Genomic DNA, 18,741 nt, shown 5'->3' on the forward strand with positions numbered 1-18,741 from the left:
CTAGATTTTTTTGTTTTAAGAGCAGGTCAAGTTTATATCTGTGTCAACTTTCATGCACTTTAATTAGTTAATCTGCTGGGATAATCTTAAAGGCGTACTCCCCCACGTATACGTATGCATTCGGGATTTTACTTTTAGAGTGTTCTCAACAAAATTTTAACCCAAAAACCCATAACAAAATTAGTGAACTCTCTTGCCATTTAGACCACCACACCTTGTCAGTATGACTAAATATAGATATAACTAGAGAATTTTGGTAGGGGCGTGCAAAAGAACCGGAAACCGCTCGGATCACCCGGGATCGGACCAGAACCGGTGGTTCCTAAGGGAACCGGTCCGGTTCCCGGTTCCAATTTTTGGGAACCGGTCTGGTTCCCGGTTCCCTATTCCAGGCGTGGAACCGCCCGCCCGCCCGCCAACCCGGACCGGACTAGTAATATAATATAATATTTTATTTTATTTTTAAAAAAAATCCTAAATCCTTCAACTAAACCTAACTTGCTTGAAGCTCACAACCTCACATTGAGCCGAAAAATACTTTTTTTCCACTTTCGCCTCATGCTCACTCTCACTCTCACTCTCACTCTTTCACTCTTTTCGGTCGATGCTCACCTCACCGTCTTTGACTCTCCATCTCCATCTCCGTCTCCATCTCTGTCCTTGGCTAGTGGGACTGGTTCCATGGATCCACACGGTAACCAGACCGTTCCGGTTACCGGGTGAATCTATGGATCCAACGGGCAGTTCCCAGTTTCAAATTTTCGGAACCGGTCTTTAGTGGGCGTTTTCCGGTTCTAGAGTGGGAATCGCCCACCCAGACCATGCTCACTCCTATGACTGAGGAAGAATTATTGGCATTTAACACTCCATTAATAACAGTTGGTTGCTAAATAGATCTTCTAAAAACAACAAAGGGAAGCACAGATAAATTGTTAAAATAAACTGTTGCAAACTCAATTTTAATTTAGTGTTAGCTGAGAGCCTCGAGTTGTATATAGTCAAAGTCATTTTCTAACATTTCTAGTAATGTCTATTTTCACGAAATAAAAATGCCCAGAAAAAAAAATACACACTGAAGGAGAAGAGTATGGGCACATACAACTCCATCTTGGTAGATGAATCCAAGGATTTGACCAGAAAAGGATTAAGTCGAGGAAGGCCAAGCTATGGCCCAAGAAAGAGGGAGGCTAAGGGTGGCCCAGTTCCCCCAAGGTCCAAATTTCTATCCAAATTGTATTTGTACAATTATTAGAAATTTTGAAATTTCAAATATGTTGAAAAATCTTATGGGAACTTATTTAATGAATGATGTTGCAAGTTTTAGATTAGTGCTAAGACAAGCGGGACCCGTATATCGGATGATTAACTTGTTAACCGTCCTATAAGAAAGCGCCACGTCAATTAATAAGGAAATTCTGGTAAAACATTTTTTAGTACATATAACATTGCATGTTCCAGCATGCTAAAATGGTCCGACATTTATCTCCCATCGACTAATTGTTAGTTTTATTTTTCTATACTCTTGAAGTTAGGGTCGATCGACATGGTTCCTAATTGGTTGTCCCTTGAAATGTAGTCATAATTATAGCGCTATAGATCAAATGAACTGATCATGCGTTTTATTCAAAGTGAACTTCAAGCATATCATTCACGCATGTTTTGGATGCACGAGAGAAAGCTGATTATTCGTAATATACCTAGAAATCAATCACCAATCCAATTTGAATATCTTTATAAGATAGACCTCAATTGGAAAACTGAAAAAGTGATAACAGCAAGTAATCGAGTTCGAACAATATGATGAATGAGAAATAACTCCATTTTTTTTTTTGCAAAAATTATCATTTTGATTTTTCGTCATTTTGCGAAGGTAGCGTTGTTAAATACCTCATTTGTTTTGGTTTGATTTTCCTTGTATTCTTTTTGGTTTATTTGAGTATAAATTGAATTTCTAGAAAACTGACAAAAATCATATAAAACCGTGAAAAAGGATTTGTGTCAATCTCCACATACATTTCAACAAAAAAAAAAATCCTACATATATAGGATGAGCAGAATGTCCATCATTCTCAACATGACATGAAAGGAATATTCTTCCCTCAAGGAATGATACTGATTAGAAAAGAACTTTCGTGCGTTTTTGGAATGCTAGATATTTCAAGACCGGATATCACCGTCTATATACGAAATAATATGCTAGACTCTAATCGGTACTCATTGTACAACCTGTCACATTCAACATTCGGTTAAATTCTTCCTCTCATCTTAAAAAAACGATTTTTTTCATCTCGGTTCATGTGTGCAAGAAATCAGTTCTCAAAATCAAGCATCGATCCAATAAAGGCTATCGATTCATAGGACTTTCAAGGTTTAGTCGAGAGAGATGCTACTTCCCCGACCAAATGAAACCGATTCATGGCCAAGTACTTTTAGATCGTGCCCTAGAATGAATTATGTATTTCTTAGATCGTACCAAGATGCTTGTAAATCACGAAGAGCTTACTCAGCTACGATTAAAAATCGAGACCGAATTATCTTTGACTAACTTCTGAATACAAATGCATCTAATACACACACGTATATATAAATGTTTAAGCAATCAATGAGCCTAAATAGGTAAGAGCATACATAAACTCCTTATTTAATGGACTTTTTTGACTGGCGCGACGATACAGGAAAATTCAGAGTTTCGTCTCGCCGTCGGCCGCGGGAAAAAACACAGGGAGGAAGACGTTGCGCGGCGTTTGTCCGGACGCGGGCCGACGTGGGAGGCGGCGATTGGGCGAGGGGGGGTCAGCCGAAGCGAGTCCGACACGGCGTCTGTGGGACGCGCCGTCGGGGGCAGGAGAATATGCGGAGACTCCAGCGAGGAAGATTCGTGGCTCCGAGGAACATGTAAGAGAGAAGAACGCACGCACAGATTCGCATCTCTCGCTCTCTCTGTGCATTGATGATTCGCTCCCCCCCCACAAAACTGTGAAGCTCTCAACCAAACGGGTCTCGGTCCCTCCTCTCCCTCTCCCTCTCTATAAAACCCCCCCTTCCGTCCTCCAGCTCCTCTCCTCTGTGTAACCCCCAACCGCTTCTGAGCTCCATCTCTTCAGGTTCTTTCTCTCTCTCTTTCTCGTCTCTGTCTCCGCTCTTTCTTCTGCTATTTTTTTTTCTTTTCCGCTTTTCTTGATCGGCGAAACGGCGCGCGGTGAAGGACCCGTCGTGGGTTTCTCAGCTGGCGATCGTGGCCCGTGTTCTTGTTCTTCTTGCGGTTTCGATTGGGGAGCTCTGCGCGTTTGTTTTGGAGGGTTGGGTGGTTTACCTGGAAAACGGAAACGGGAGATTTGTTTTATGGGTCTGTTTAGGACTTTGATACGGTGATGAATTCGGCAATGTCAGTCTATTTGGGGCTGGGTGATACGGTGATGAATTCGGCAATGTCAGTCTATTTGGGGCTGGGTAATGCTGGTCTTTTTCCTTCAAGAATGCGACCACCCTGTTTTCTTGTTTTTTTCTTCTTTAATTGAAATCTGAATATGGTTGGGGTGGGGTCGTGGAATCTTGAATGGAATGGAGTCTGATGCTGGAGCTCTTGATGCTGAAGATTTGGTTTTTGGATTGGCCGTTTGAGTTTGGAGTTGGTGTGAATGATGGCATAGAGAGATGAGCTCCATCACACATTACTGGGTTTTTTAGTGTATAAGGTTGAAGATGGTCTTAATTGCCAGTTCCAGTGAGCGGAGTTTCCCCTTATTAGAATGAATTGAGCCTCACAGTACTGACAGGGTTTCTTTAAAATTTCACCCCCACTTCATTTTTATAGATAGAAAAATGCTTATACATGTCCTCATCCTTAACTACCTTGCTTTGAACTTCTAAATACCTAACACAAAGTCCAAAGCTATTCATATGATTTGAAGGTTCGATAATTGATTAGTTGCGAATTAGGCCATTGATTAATAAAAAGTGAAACTTTTTCCAAAATAAATGGAAAATTATAAAATCTCATCAAATCTAAAGAATGTATTTCGATTTATACTCGAGTCTCTAAATTTGATTTATTCAAAATCACTTTAGATGTAGGAGATTTGATTGGAATGGCAAAGGAATTGGGCATCGGGAGATTAGCTATTCAAGGTTGTGCTCTTCCTCAGCACAAAAGTAGTGCGTCTGGTCCATGTTGTTGTCGAGATTAACCTCTTCCTCTTATGGTCTCAAGTGCACCAGGGAAAGTAACAATCTGCTAGTCGCAAAAGTTTTTCATTCCTTCTCTTAATTTTGGTGATGACTTGTTGTAAATTTGGAATCTCTACCATTAGGTATTGTCTAGGTGTAGGCCTACTTAAGAAAAGGAGCTTGCTTGCTAATGTGAACTAATACAAGGCTTCTCCAATCTAATTGAAAGCTTCCATTGGCATTTCTTTTTCCTCAAGAGATGAGTTGAGGTAAATTGCTCTGTCTTGATTGTGCATTTTGTGCCATTGCAGACATTGAGCGGTTGGCGCGCACAGCAGCCAATTGATGCCGACGGATAGACTCATTCGAACCGTTGCTCGACTGCTTATGAGTCTCGAGAGTACATTGAACTCCAGTAAAACCTTAGAAGGTGTGCATGGGGTACATATCGTGCCTCATGCCCCATTTGCACTCGAAGAGATTAGCAAGCATGGGGACTATCCTCAATCAAGTTCAAGAATTGGACTAAATCAGCAGCTTTTTGTGCAGTAAGTTTAACAAAAAAGATGACAATCCAAGAAGATTCTTGAGTGACATTTGTCAGTAGGCTTAGCTGATATATATGTTTTTTCAGATCCCGGTCTGGCATAATATTGATTGAATTCACTGTCACGTTTTAGATTCATATGCAAGTGTGAAATATTACTGAAGTTTCTAATTTGTTTTAAATACTTTGCAGGCGAGTATGGCAGCAAAGACCATCATGTTTGAGGCCTATCCAATGTTGCATTCACGGTATGGCAGAAAATACTTCTGTTTATCAGACCTGGGCTTTCTCTGCCCTTGTACTAGTACATGTTTGAGAACATATGACCCTGGTCTAGAGTGCTTGTATTTGTACCACCTACCAAATTAAAAGCCTATCCATCCCCAAAGTTGAAGTTAGCTGGAGGACCAGAAACAATGTTTTCAGAATTTTCTTTGCTAGTACAAAATTCAGCATGCACTCTAAACTGCTCTTCAAATTTTTCTCTCTTTTGGTAGGTGATCAGCATCTTGCAGAAACAGTTGCAAATGTGCTCACATCCCTTCCTTTCATTGCTCTTGGCATGCAAACGCCAAGGTGATTGGCTTGCTAACGTGTTCAATCGATCAATATTATGATTATTTTTGGATCGTCGGTTCTGATGATTTTGGATTGTACAACTAGGAAGAATCTCAACATGAAGCTCTATGCTAATTCTTTAGTTGGAGTTGGAGTTGCATCATCTTTGTATCATTCTTCAAGAGGGAAGTTGAGGAGTTTCCTTAGATGGGTTGACTACACAATGATAGCCACTGCTACTGTGGTAAGTAACTGGCTAAATATGATTCTCCATGCTCTGGCTCAACTAATGAACAAGGTCCATATTTATCTGTTGGTCTTTTCGCCTTTTATTGAGTTAAATAATAAATATCGCCAATTCTTATTGTGACTTGAATGCCTTATGTGTATAATAACAAACAAACCTTAGCTTTGGGTAAGATAACTAAATGGGTTTAAGAGACTGTTTATACACCTTCTTGATTTTGGTGCTAAATATATAGTGTGGCTCGTGAATTTCCTGCTCCCTGGTTGGTTCATACCTACTTTGCCTTGATGAACTTTTTGAGGTCATGGCTAGTTCAATGACTTGGGCTTTGAACACGGTGGTTGTCTTATTAGTTGGTGCTATAGCTACTCATGATTAACCTTGATAAACTATTACTCTCAAGGAGAAAAACGGGAAAAAGACCAGAATGCTTTTTCTGTTGTTTATTGAACTGTCTCCTTCTATTTAATCACTATCTCCTTCCCAGCTATACATTTTAATTTTATCCATGTTACTGCACATTCTGACTGGTGGCATGATTGGGGAGGGAATGGGGGCATGACCATGGTTCGAACTCTGGCAAGAGCACAGATGTGTGGTACTTGAAACAGTATCGAGCAACAAAAAAGAGGAATATAGATGTTCATCCTTGTAAGGCACTAATACAACGAAACTTTAAAATTATTATAGCATGGAGTGTGATTGTTAGCAACTTAGTGCTTCCAGTTATCTCTCCTTATTTCCTCTCTGTTCAAGCTTTAAGACTCAAACAGTAGACTGCTTTAATGATACTTTCTGACGATCTCCACTCGACCCCCCCCCCCCCCCCACAATTTCTTTTCCTTGAAAAGATTACAAAGAAAAGAAAACATGTCAGGAAGCTAGTTAGTTATGTTTATTGTTTCTCTTCTCTATGCATGCACGATGAAGAGTTTCTAATTGAAATTCAAAACAATCATGTGTGCTTATTAACACTTATTTATTTACTGGACCTTACACATGAAACGCGATCTATGAGCATGACTTTATAAAACAGACGATAGATGAAAGCACGAGAACTGGAAAACAGACAAAAAGTATATGGAGTGTCAAGATTTGAACTTTTGGAGAAAAAAAAAAGAAATGTGCTTTGCTACCATGTGAAATGATTGCTTTAAGTTGTCCAGAAAGCAGCCTCCAGTATGTGCGCGTGCTCGTGCGCCCGAGCACGTGGTGTGAAGTATTGGTTCCCTCTTATTTTTTATCATTTCTTTTCACGAAATTGGGGCTTGAATCCAAAAAAAGATTGATTGGATAATATAAACCGCCATAACAATGAAGCGAGAATAATTTATTTTACAGAGGGGCATTATGTGTGTATCTGACACCATGATCTATCTAGATAAAGGATATCATGTATGCATATCTTGCTCTAGCATGTTAATTTTGGGAAATTTGAAAATTTTGAAATATTCCGAGTTTCTTGCACTCTGATGAAATCCTCTCTGCAAATACTTATCCTATCTTTTTCTTTTGTTTTTCTCTCTCTGCTGATTCTGGCCCCTGTTCTCATTTGGCTTCAAGATATTTTGAGCCATTAGCTTGCTCACTCATAATGATAATGTTCTGTCATTTCTCGTTGTCCACAGTGTCTGTCCGGGGCCCTCAGAACTGAGAATCCGAAGTTATTGATGGCAGCATCTGCTGCTTTTCTTCCTGTCCAACCTCTGATGGTCTCAGCAATTCACACTGGAATGATGGAGGTAATCTTAAAGTTCAAAATTCAGTCAATAGCAGTGCCATACAATGTAAAAAATACAGCAAATTCTTTCTGGTTTTGTGCATAATTTCTCCAAGTGATGTTGCAGGTAGCATTCGCAAAAAGAGCACTGGAAGATCCAGATTTAAGGATGGCTCACACTATTCATAAAATGTCAACTTTGCTGGGAGGTGCCCTTTTCATTGCTGATGATGTCTTTCCCAGGACGCCATATCTTCATGCCGGTTGGCATCTCGCTGCAGCTGTCTGCGTCGGCACATGCAACAAGCTTCTGGAGTAGTGTATTCCCTTATGACCCTATACATTCAACTGTCTTCAACATTTCAAGAGGAAAGCAATGACAACCACAGCAGCCCTCCTTTTACGAAATTTATGTAGAAAGGGAGGGGAAGCCATGTAAAATTGTAGCTGCTGATTCTGGTTAAACCCAAATTGGGTTTACCATGTAAAGTAATTTTCATTTCGGAAGTAGGAACTAAGCCATTCTTCGCATTCATCGAGTTAGGCTTGTAGCTATAGTAAGTATTTGCCCGAGGTTCCAGTGCAACTATCGTTGGTCTGGAATCTAAGGGTAAAAAGTGTTTTTATTCGTCTAATCAATCGTGCCAAAGTATGAATTGTTTGAGCGTGCACAATCTTAACTCTCTATCGAGTGACGGGTATCCAATGGAAACAAGTAACCTCTCAATTTCCAAATTGTCATATTGTGTCTAAAATCACATTGGAGTGTTTTGGAACAAAGAAATGGAATTTTGAGTCCGTCCGATCATGGACACTTCCACAAAAGATAGAAAACCTTTTGGTACTGAGAGTACTGAAAAGCAAGTGGCAAGATAGAAGTAACTCATCTTTCTGCTTAGGGGTTAATATCATGCATTTTTACTCTGACTTTTGCGCATGGTTCTCGACTTCTCTCGAGTTCTTGTCCTAACCGCAGTTTGGCCGAGCCTATGTCGTTAGTTTCATTTCGGCTTACTTTTACTTTCCCTTGGAATGTTCACCCAACTCTCCATCTGAAATTTGCTCCTCTACTCATCCAAAGTACGGTATCAGCTCCCGCATTCCATGGTCGCATAGATCAAGTTTGGAAGGAGTCTAATCTCCAGAGAAAAAATCTAGTGCTGAGCAAGGGAATTACTGAACTGAGTGAGTATCTCGAACTCATCGTTATAACAGTTTTCGCAGAAAGGGATGATTTCACATAAAGGATGACACTAACCAGTAACAAGCGAGAGAGAGCTCCCACCAGCTCACAAAGTGGCCTGAGCTTATACACAGTCAACGGAAAGCGGCAGGTTAAAACTTGACAAATTTCTGCCTCCATTAGAATGAATTGGAGCATATAGCTCAAGAATGAAATATCTGCCAAATGCAGCTTACAAGACTATCATGAAATGCTGTAATATCTAAACACAGATAATTCTAAATGAGTGTTACAGAAAGAGAAATTAGGACCCTGATTCCTCTCGAAGCTACAAAACCTCTTCAAGTTTCCCACTCTTGCGAGACAAGCAAACTCCTAACAATGTACAAAATGGCAGAACCAGGGCCCGAACCAATTGATGTGTCAACTTAATTTTCAGCGTGTTAGATGAAGCAGCTCCAGCAACAATACTAAAAACGCTCAGTAAGTGACCGGAGCAGCGACTCCAGCAACAGAAATTTGATGTTGTTCGTCCCATTTGGCATGATTTGCAGAAAGATGCAACTCCCCCTCAGCCAAACCCAGGAAGATAATGTCCAATGTTGCCTCCAATAAGAACTCAATCTTCCAAATTCAAGTGTAAACTGACCCGCTTGCTGTACAGAGGGAAAGAATGAAAGAATACAACACCCGAAGGGGAATCAGAAGAGAGGTAAGCTTGTGAATTGTAGGTACAGGGGAACACCGCTTAAAACCTTGCCCAAGTAAATCATGTGGCTGATGATGATCTAGAATCCTCTGTTTTGTTTCTGTGGCACATACAATCTGGGCAGGGGAAACTATATATAGAATCGTTAGGTCTTTTGAGCTCAAATCCCTTGGAATCACTGTGAGATCGCATATTCAGCATTTGCCGCTTGAAATTTTTCCATCTGGAGAACACATGAAAAGAGTACAAGTTACATTCAACAATAAAACTAGGATGTTCAGGCCAAATATTGGCCACATCAAAGAAACACACCATTCAAGCTCTTTTACCCTATGACATTTGTTTACACAAAGAGTCCTTTTCAGTCTTGCATTCTTAATTCTCTCCGGCAAACTATTCAAACAGTCAACAGTGCTGTAAAGCAAGTGAGCACAATGAACAGACCGGTTTTATAGGCATGATTTATGGAAGAATGTGAACTGAATTCAGCCAAGCCCTAAGCTGAACTGTGGTTATTCAAGCTGAGTGATATTTAGCTACAGTTCCAGGTCGAAGAAAATGTCAACCCCACACTACGTCCAGCAGGTTCTAAATGAGGTTTGGTTTTGCCAGATCCACATTAATTTAAGAGACACACACCGTCTCAAAGGGGAAAATCATATAGATACAAGTACAGACTACAGTGACTGTATTTGAATTCGCAAACCCAATTTTAATTGACGTTGCTCCTTTGCATATCACACCCTCACCAGAATCCTCCCAGAAGAAGCATTATGTAGGGATTCCCTAGATGCATCTCTTTCTTTTATTTCAGGCCTTCATTGCAAAGATATAGTTTAAAAAGGCTTCCCTAGGGGTGGCATGCATTGTTGTTATATTTCCCTCATTTTGGATAGAGCAATATATATACATTATGATGGTTACTGAAGGACACAGGCTTAAGGATCTATAGCATTGATGACATACCCGAGATTGGGATTATCAAAGATTAATGCCAACTTCCTCTTATCAGGCCTAATTGTCTTGGAATGTCCACCATACATGTATCGTCTGTGGCCCATCAGAAAGTGAGGAAAATTTCCACCTTGAGTTGTTACAAAAACTTCACTATGAAGACAAACAGTGTAGTCTATTGCAGCCATCCTGGAAGAATAGTTCTACAGGCATAACTAAAGTCAATATAGTGATGTCATAAAAGTCATTACAAACAAGACACATGAACAATCGAATTTTTTCTGACCTTGTATGGAACTAGTTCTTCCTCGGATGCAAGCATCTCTTTAGTCTTCAGCTCGGGAAACATTTCCAACAGGGGTGCCATCGTCTTCTCACCATTGTATATCTTTCCAGATGCTAAATAAATCGACGTGCTTTTGTCAAAGCCCATTCCCCTAAGCATCAAGCCCACCTAGGATATGCAACCAAGACACGAAATTAGATATGTGTATCCTTCATAAAGTTGCAACTGGTTACAACCTTAAATGGACAATGGAGAGGATGCAGAGTCCTTATTGCTATGTGACAGGATTCATTGTCCTATAAAGGTAAGGAAGAAGAACAAAAAAGACTGTCGCCAGAACAAGTTGAACGTCCACAAGTTTGTTAGTCATCCTTTTTCCTGTATCCACGCTATTCCTTAAAGCAGTCAAAAGAAATATAAAGACCTCGATGATTCTAACATATAATGGTCTCAGGCTTAAAAATTCCCACAAGCTCCAAAGAAAAATCAGAGAAGTTCCGGTATCTCGTAGTTTTATATGTTCCTTTTTGTCATCTCATGCATAAGTGGTGTGGTGAACAACAAGGAAAATAATTCTGCACAAGTCACATAAAGGATAAATTAGAGTTACCACAGTAACATCGTCTTTTCTCAAGTTAAATTGGCACAATAAATAGAAACCATGTTACTTGTTAACGTAATGCAACATTTCGATGAGTTTTTTTGTAGTTTCTTAGCAAGTAAATGGAACACCTAGAAAGATATCAGGGCAAGATGATCCTATAAGTAAATGCATTTGTAGATTTCCTCGAATAAGGAACTTACTAAGATAAAATTTTAGACAATTTTCTCCTCTTCAGTAGCTGCCAGATCTTTCTTAGAATCTCTTTGATTTCACTGACCTAAGGTTTCAGACGACTGCCCCATTTTACCTAGATAGTTTAAATACATTTAGGAACATCCAGAACATAGTAGCACTGCATGAGCCAATTGTTCTCTGAGCTAACAATCATAAAGAAAGCTATTTTTAGTGGATCCTATGCTTTGTGCGTAAGCAAACAAATGTGACCAGGGAACACAACATGGCCAACACAACCAGATCAAACCTATTGGAACTTAATTTAAAGCATGCTCAAAATTTAGCTTCCCCATAATTTTGCATCAATTCCAGATTGCATAAAGGAAAAATTAAGACTAGATCCAAACCCCACAGTCATACCAGTAATTCAAAAACTGAACTTGTCCTGACAGATTCACTTAGTTTGCTACTGTATCCGTCCAACCCCTCGTCCAAATTTAATGCACAAAAAGGCCAGGAAAGCCAAGACTGGCTTTCATTAGGCCAAAGGGATTCAAAGAGGAGGGAAGGGATTCAAAGGAGTCATTTCCTAATCGACTTGTTTGGCTTGTTTTAGTGGAAGGAAGAGTAATGAGTTGGAGGGATTTCACTCTTCCCCAGAATCCCTGCTAATGCCTCCGTAGTTAAGTGATTTTAATATCCCCCCTTGAAGGTAAAACAAATTTCCTTCCACTGCTGCTTTCTTCTCATCAACCCTAATAAACACAGTGAACCACTTAATCCGAGGTTTTCTAGTCTTTTCTTTTCCCTAATAATTAGCTTGAACCTTCCCCTTCTTTCCCAATCACTCCATCTTAACATAGTAGGATGATAATCACCCATTGCATGAGAATTCCCAATCCAGCCCCAGATAGTAGCCAACAGGACACAAGCTAGAAAGAAAAGGCAAACATGTCTTGCTGACAAACATCAAAGTCTGAGCATATGTACTTCACTCAATGACCTCCTCCACCTTCCAATGTGACACCTCTAAATAAACTAGATTTCATCGTAGCAATGTATAGAGCCCTTCAACAATCTGTAATGTAGCATTCACATATTTACTAAAAGAAACTAGACCTTACCTCTAAAGGAGTGAGGGGACATTTTCCGTTTATCCTGATAGAACCAGGACGTATGACCCGACCGGGTTTTGTGAACTTTCCTCTCCAACCCTTTTCCCGTGCAGCAATCATATCTAATTTTTCTTGCTCCCCGCCGTCAAAAACACAACAAGAGAAAGCAACCATGTCCTGTACAAAGATTGCTGTTAACAATCATACTAAACAAAGAGAAAGAGCAAAAAACCAAATCAAAGCGCTTTTCATGCAGTAAAGCTAACCTCCTCAAAGCGAAGATGAACTGATATGTATTTTCCACCATTTTTGACACTGTGCTCTTTCATTCTAGCTACCAAGCTTTCGCCCAAACTCAATATAGGAGTTGAAAACCTTAAAGCTGCATAATTTGCCAAGCATCTAAGCCGTTGTACGGCTGGAGGAGCATCAAAGGATAATCGATTTGCAAACGGAGAAATCCGTATGACCCTGTTTTATAAGCATTACACATTTAACAACTAATTTAAGTCATAACCACAAAGAAATCCGTAATACCCTGCTTTATTTAGTCAATATTACATCCTCATGATGAGAAGTTGTTGACATATTAGCAACTAGCAAGTTCCTTCAAACTAAAAGCATACAGATATATTCGTTCTCGTTAATGCTTCATAAACATGTTCTTTATGCAACAAAGTTTGACAGAGCACTGCTTGCCGATCCAAATAACCAAAGCCATTTCACGAGATCAAGAAAACATGTGAAATTATGGATCATGTCAATGCTGCCCGGAGATACAACCAAACCAACCTCATGATATTCCTCTAAGATCGTAAGGGCAATGGCAATCAAGATATGGCACCAAAGTGCTTGTTCTCCCGAATGAAAAAATTGTCCATTTCCCGTTGATAGGACAGGAGAAGTTAGTTGGTGCCTGGATTGACTTACTCTAAATGATCCAATCAAATGATAAATGATTGGTTATTCACTTGCACATCCAGTGGATCAATATGCATGAGTTGTTTCACTAAAGTTTAAGCATCCAAAATACACCCAGAAAAAAAAGTATCCAATATACAGGAAAGAAAAGGATTTTAAGTAAAGATGCTGGCACCTTTCACAAATATCATGCACACGATCATATAGTTTAACAGCCAAAAACACTCATGTCCTCAATGCTAAGTCACACTCACTCAAACAAGATAAGAAGAAAACATTTTCCTTTACGCCAACTTAAAACAAATAGACATATTTTATATATATATATATATATATATATATATATAGATATGTATGTATATATATATATATGTATATGTATATATATATGTATATATGTATGTATGTATATATATATATATGTATGTATGTATGTATGTATATATATATGTATGTATATATGTATGTATGTATATACACACACTATATGGATTGTATGCAATCATGCAAACTGATGCATACAATCACCAAGACATACTTTATTGACGGTGCACCGCTCTCTGATGCAAAAAAGGAAAGAGTATGTATGAGCACTCTCCTCAGATAATAGAATGTCGACATCAAAAGAAAATTTATGCAATGGAAAAGATACAAGCACTCCGCTTCATTCATTTCTAGACAAATTATAATAGGCAAAAAGAGTGATGCATTGTAACATGTAGGTTATAGGAAATAGTGGCATAGAAAGAGAGAGGTGAATATCAAAGTCAAAAGTGCAACTAACTTTTCCTCCAGCAACTTTGGGAGAATTGCATCTTTGTAATATCGAATGGGTGACCATGCTTTAACTCTGAAGTTGTAAACATTACTCATATTGTTGTCAAACCGCTCCATTATATACCCAGGAATCTTATCAACTATGCGCACGTCATTTTCCAAGGTTTTAATGAAGAATTCTTCATCATAAATGTCTCTGAATTTGCTGCACAGATATAATCAACTGTCAGATAATTCTAATGAGTGCAAAAATCCCGCTACAAAAGCATATTATCTACCAAATTCATGATGAAATGAACTGCAAGGTTTAGATTACAGCAAAATATATGACTAAAGCCAATATGGGCATTTTCTCAATAGATTCTAACAATCTGATTTATAGTGGGAGAAGCCCGACTTATCCAAAAAGAGTTTCATTGGGCAAATTACACAACCTGATCGCAAAAAAAGATGGAAAAAGTTGAAGCATTGTCGAGTTAGCATGCATAAAAGAACCAAAGAAATTCCTCAATTTCTCTTCAGGAGAAAAGTACAATCAAAATCAGTCCAAACACAAACAAAAACAAAAATCTCCTCCATGAAATCTGATAAAGCATAATAGAATTAATGAATTTATTCTTAGAATAAATTAAATATCTATTAAATGATTCAGGATAGAAACCCTCTAAAACTCCACAGATCATTTCTTAGGTTTTGTAACGTACAATCATAGAATCATATGATAAGGTGTGCAATTTGCACAACCAAGGCCATAATTAATAGTCTCATTCCCTAAAATGTTTGTCGTAACTTGAAAAGATCATCTATAGGTCACTTCATGGCATTCACCTATATCTCAAGAATTCTTTTTTCTGAGAAACAATGAGACTAAGATCGTGGTACATCGATTTTCATGGGAAACGGACACCTAAGGAAAGGTAGCAACAAGTTATCTAAAATAGCTACAGAAACAGAGATACTACAAAACATATTTCATTAATAGGTAGGGCCATAATCGATCCCTTGTATACCACTCATATTGTGTTCCAACCAATCTGAAACAATATCTAGGCAGAGCATCAACACTAACAGCTAGGTAGCCTGATATGTCCAACTTATATGCTTCAGTAACATACTGAAAATGCAAGAACTGATCTTCTTCAGATGAAAACATAATCAGGAATAATGCATGGATGCAGCATACTTTATTAACAAAAATGGAAGCCAAAGAGGAGTTGTCATACCTTGGATCTCTCCAGATGCTATGAAAATGAAAATTGGGGATCACAAGGGTTGCATTAAGAAAGCCAGCAACAGCAACTGCATTGCATATCTATAAACAATAATGACATATGGGTGTCATATTGAGGTTATTACATTCATAACTTCACAAGGGAGCAGCAATAAAACAAAATTACTCAGTGTATATGGTATATAAGGTTTAAGATGAACATACCGAAGTCCTCTGCTGATTCAAACCACCATTTGCCTCAACATATATGTAACCGTTTGATTCAGGTAAACCTATAAGAGGTCACAGCAATAACCAAGAAAAGATCAATTGTTGAATAACATACAAGTTGAGACAAAAAAATATATGTCTGCTGAGGTTCTCCTAGCTTGTGATACATGCTTAGAAGGATGAAAAACACGAGTCCATACACACTGGTAGTGGTAGAGTCGGCTTCAAATTTGATGATATATCCAAAGATTCATTTAAACACTAACGGCTACCAACAATAAAAAATTCCACAACTGCTTTCGAGCGGTAGGTGAAAGAAAATGTATTGCAAGGATAGAAAGCTGGAAGCGAGGCATATTCACTGACAGATCTTATAACTTATCCGTCAGCATATTCTAAACCACCAATTTCTAATATCCATACGACCTGATAGAAGATCTACTTGAAGGCTCATAATCCTATAAATATTCAGCAACGAAACTTTATTCCGGCAGCATCTTGTCTATGTCATCTCAGAAGTAATCATGATCAAGATTGTATGAAAACCTTAAATCTGTAGAAAGCAGGAGACAATCTTCAATAGTATTCAAAGTCTCAAGGATCCAATAATCAAAAACATCCATTTATGTTCTAGAAGGTTCACTGCCACCCATTGATAGAAAAAAAGTTATCTTAGCTAAACAAAATTCATAACTCAGGCTTATTATCATCAATATTCACATAAATGGATTGAAAATGATAAGTTTAGAGCAGAGCTTATTTATTTTTGGGGAGATCGTGAAAGCACATGCAAAACCATCATGAACTCATTCAAGAATTAGCTGTGTCCCCGGGCACATGTATATAACTAAGCAGCAAGCAAATACTTAAAGGAGTTATAAAAGATCTGAACAAGTCCACTGACGTCGGATATTCATCAAAAAGTTGACCAAAAAAATCAAGCACACATGAAGATCATAATGTACTATAGAAAATAAAAGAAAAGAAAATCATAATGAGAAAATGAAAAGAAAATTCCAAGCCCAGCCAAACTCACAAGCAATGTGAAAGGAAGAGATGCGAGATGAACAAGTCAAACCTTGAAAAATAATGCTCAACAAAATGTAAACAAAGGTGGATGGAACAAGAAAACCCGTGAAAAATGGTAACATCAGGGGCCAAAAGAAACACAGCATGAATGACCAAGAAATAACTTGGACATAAAGTTATTACCTCCAGCAGACTGGTTGATACATGGTTTCCACTCACCACCTTTATAGGAGTGTTTCCATATAGTTGATATCTGTGTTTAAATGAAAACATTCATCAATATCTAGCAGCATAAGAATAGGAAATACAGGAATATACAGCACACGGCAAAACTTCAAACAAGCAGATCTGAAAGAAGAATTTCCAAAAGTTAGGACAGATCTGTTATACTGAAAAGAAAATGGTTAGTAACTCCTGCTACAGATGCAGTAAATTTAACTCGAAAATTAGATTGAATTAACAACAACATTGTCATCAATCATGCACGGAAGGGTGTGCTATGGAAAAGAAAGCAATTGCAGCACTCACGACAGAGAAGGATAGGCTAAGAGAAATCTCCTCAAAACCAAATTCAGCATTAATACACTAACAAAATAAGACACGGCAACTTGTTTGAAGGTGCATTTCCAAAGTAATAGAAGTCAATCCACTCTAGACAAATCGTAATTTGATATAGTAAAACTTGCATTGTTTCGTGACCAAGCAAAAATTCAATAGTCTGAGGATCTAGAGAAGTTTCACATCCTCCTTAAAACAGCAAAAGGTTGCAACAGGGTGCAATGGACCAGACGAACCCAGAGATGATTCTCAAAGAAGTAGATTTGTCTTATCTACTGTATGCTTTCATGACCACAAGAAATTCAAAGCAACCCATTGACACAATGTGCAGTACGAAAAAAAATGTCATAACCGGCAACATAGTCCATCAATTTGTCCACAATTATGTTGCCAACTGTCACCATTGCCTTGAATAATGGCTAAAATTGTCCTAACCTTGAAGATGCAACAAAGTACACACTGTCAACCACTTACGCTTGAAAAATTTATCGAACACCAGAGAACCGTAAGCACAGAAGAGAATTTAGAAATAGAACTGGGCTAAAGCTTAATAAATTCCAAATTCAAAAAAGAGTATTGTTTGGAAGTCTAAATCTGTACCTACAGCATGCAATGCAATGCCATGTAATGCTCTAATCATTCCATCCTCCCACTCACATTTTATCACACCACATTCAAAATCACTGGCAGACAAAACACGGACTAGATCAAATCTCGAACCTAAAAGCCGAAAGATCCACTCATTCCTCGCCATCCACTTACACACGGATTCACCCAAATTCACCCGATAATTCGGCTAGCAAACACAACAATCTCACAGGCATTCTCAAAGACTGCCTCCAAATCCAACACCACCTCCAAATCCAACACCAAACGGATCGATCACGCCAGAAGAGAGAGAAGGAGAGAAATCCCAAGCCACTGACCGCATCGGCCGACGAGTTATCAGCGTCCATGTCGGGGCGGAGCTTCTCGTACAGCTGAGGGCTGCGGTAGACGGAGCCCGGGGCGGGGCGGTGCTTGATGACGGGGACGACGTCGAACTTGACGGTGCCCATGTACAGGAGCATGCCGGAGATGTAGATGAGCGGGGCGAAGAGGAAGACGCCCTGCCTGCGGAGGAGGCAGGAGAGGAGGAGCCAGGCGACCCGTTGGGCGAGGGTCCGGCCGGGCTGGGCCGGGGTGAACCGGCCCTTGGACCGGCTATGTCGGTATCGCGGGGACCGGAGTGGGGAGCCCGGCGGGGACGGCGTCGAGTGTCCGCTGCTCGGGAGCCGATTGTACGCGTGCATCGAATCCGGCGCGGGGGGGCAGCGCGTCGGATCTTCTTCTTCTTCTTCTGCTGCTGCTGCTCCTCCCTCGCGCGCTCTCTTTCCCGCTCGCCGGATCGTTACATCGCCGGCGGAGCTGCCGTGGATTCTCCGATGATGGCCCGATTTCGATTTCTCTCGCGCTCGCGCGCTCCTGAGTTTCGATGCTTCGTTGTGGTTTGGAGAGAGAGAGAGAGAGGGAGGGAGGGAGGGGAGGGAGCACGTGGTTCGGGGAGAAGAAAGGTGGTGCGGCCAGTTAGGATTTTTGACGGGAGGAGGAAAGTATTTTTTTTTTTTTTTTTTTTTGGGCTAGAGCTTCCTTTTTTTATTTTTGCGAAAATATTTCACTTGGAGATGCAAGGTTTTTTATTAAAGGAAAAAAAATTTTAAATTACTAATAATAATAAAACCAAAAGATAAAAAAGGCTCGCGCTGTTTTCA

The 18,741-nt window shown here is 39.4% G+C and overlaps 2 protein-coding genes across 2 annotated transcripts; one reads left to right on the forward strand and one right to left on the reverse strand.

The window, feature by feature from the left end:
- Nucleotides 1-2,869: 2,869 nt before the first annotated feature.
- Nucleotides 2,870-7,874, forward strand: LOC115672634 (uncharacterized). The gene is made up of 7 exons (XM_030594504.2): nucleotides 2,870-3,104; nucleotides 4,479-4,715; nucleotides 4,907-4,962; nucleotides 5,212-5,290; nucleotides 5,378-5,516; nucleotides 7,148-7,261; nucleotides 7,367-7,874. The coding sequence occupies exons 2-7, from the start codon at nucleotides 4,513-4,515 to the stop codon at nucleotides 7,556-7,558; spliced, it is 783 nt and encodes a 260-aa protein (XP_030450364.1). The 5' UTR covers nucleotides 2,870-3,104; nucleotides 4,479-4,512; the 3' UTR covers nucleotides 7,559-7,874.
- A 700-nt stretch (nucleotides 7,875-8,574) lies between these two features.
- Nucleotides 8,575-18,516, reverse strand: LOC115672597 (protein ESMERALDA 1). Its single transcript, XM_030594442.2, has 10 exons — nucleotides 17,917-18,516; nucleotides 16,616-16,685; nucleotides 15,398-15,465; nucleotides 15,186-15,274; nucleotides 13,970-14,167; nucleotides 12,531-12,735; nucleotides 12,274-12,441; nucleotides 10,372-10,539; nucleotides 10,098-10,288; nucleotides 8,575-9,354 (listed from the first exon to the last, which is right to left on the reverse strand). The coding sequence occupies exons 1-10, from the start codon at nucleotides 18,280-18,282 to the stop codon at nucleotides 9,192-9,194; spliced, it is 1,686 nt and encodes a 561-aa protein (XP_030450302.1). The 5' UTR covers nucleotides 18,283-18,516; the 3' UTR covers nucleotides 8,575-9,191.
- Nucleotides 18,517-18,741: the final 225 nt, after the last annotated feature.

The sequence above is a fragment of the Syzygium oleosum genome, unplaced genomic scaffold, assembly GCF_021117445.2.
Source record: "Syzygium oleosum isolate NSW1041296 unplaced genomic scaffold, Sole_v2.1 Sole_v2.02, whole genome shotgun sequence".
NCBI classification, from domain to species: Eukaryota; Viridiplantae; Streptophyta; class Magnoliopsida; order Myrtales; family Myrtaceae; genus Syzygium; species Syzygium oleosum.

What these genes read in the sequence shown, in the direction of transcription:
- LOC115672634 (XM_030594504.2), top strand. Translation starts at nt 4,513, where the DNA reads ATGCCGACGGATAGACTCATTCGAACCGTTGCTCGACTGCTTATGAGT. An exon ending in TGATAGCCACTGCTACTGTG is followed by an intron (nt 5,517 to 7,147) that starts GTAAGTAACTGG and finishes CGTTGTCCACAG; the next exon opens with TGTCTGTCCGGGGCCCTCAG. An exon ending in TTCACACTGGAATGATGGAG is followed by an intron (nt 7,262 to 7,366) that starts GTAATCTTAAAG and finishes GTGATGTTGCAG; the next exon opens with GTAGCATTCGCAAAAAGAGC.
- LOC115672597 (XM_030594442.2), bottom strand. Translation starts at nt 18,282, where the DNA reads ATGCACGCGTACAATCGGCTCCCGAGCAGCGGACACTCGACGCCGTCC. An exon ending in ATAACTCGTCGGCCGATGCG is followed by an intron (nt 16,686 to 17,916) that starts GTCAGTGGCTTG and finishes ATTTAAACACAG; the next exon opens with ATATCAACTATATGGAAACA. An exon ending in TATCAACCAGTCTGCTGGAG is followed by an intron (nt 15,466 to 16,615) that starts GTAATAACTTTA and finishes GACCTCTTATAG; the next exon opens with GTTTACCTGAATCAAACGGT.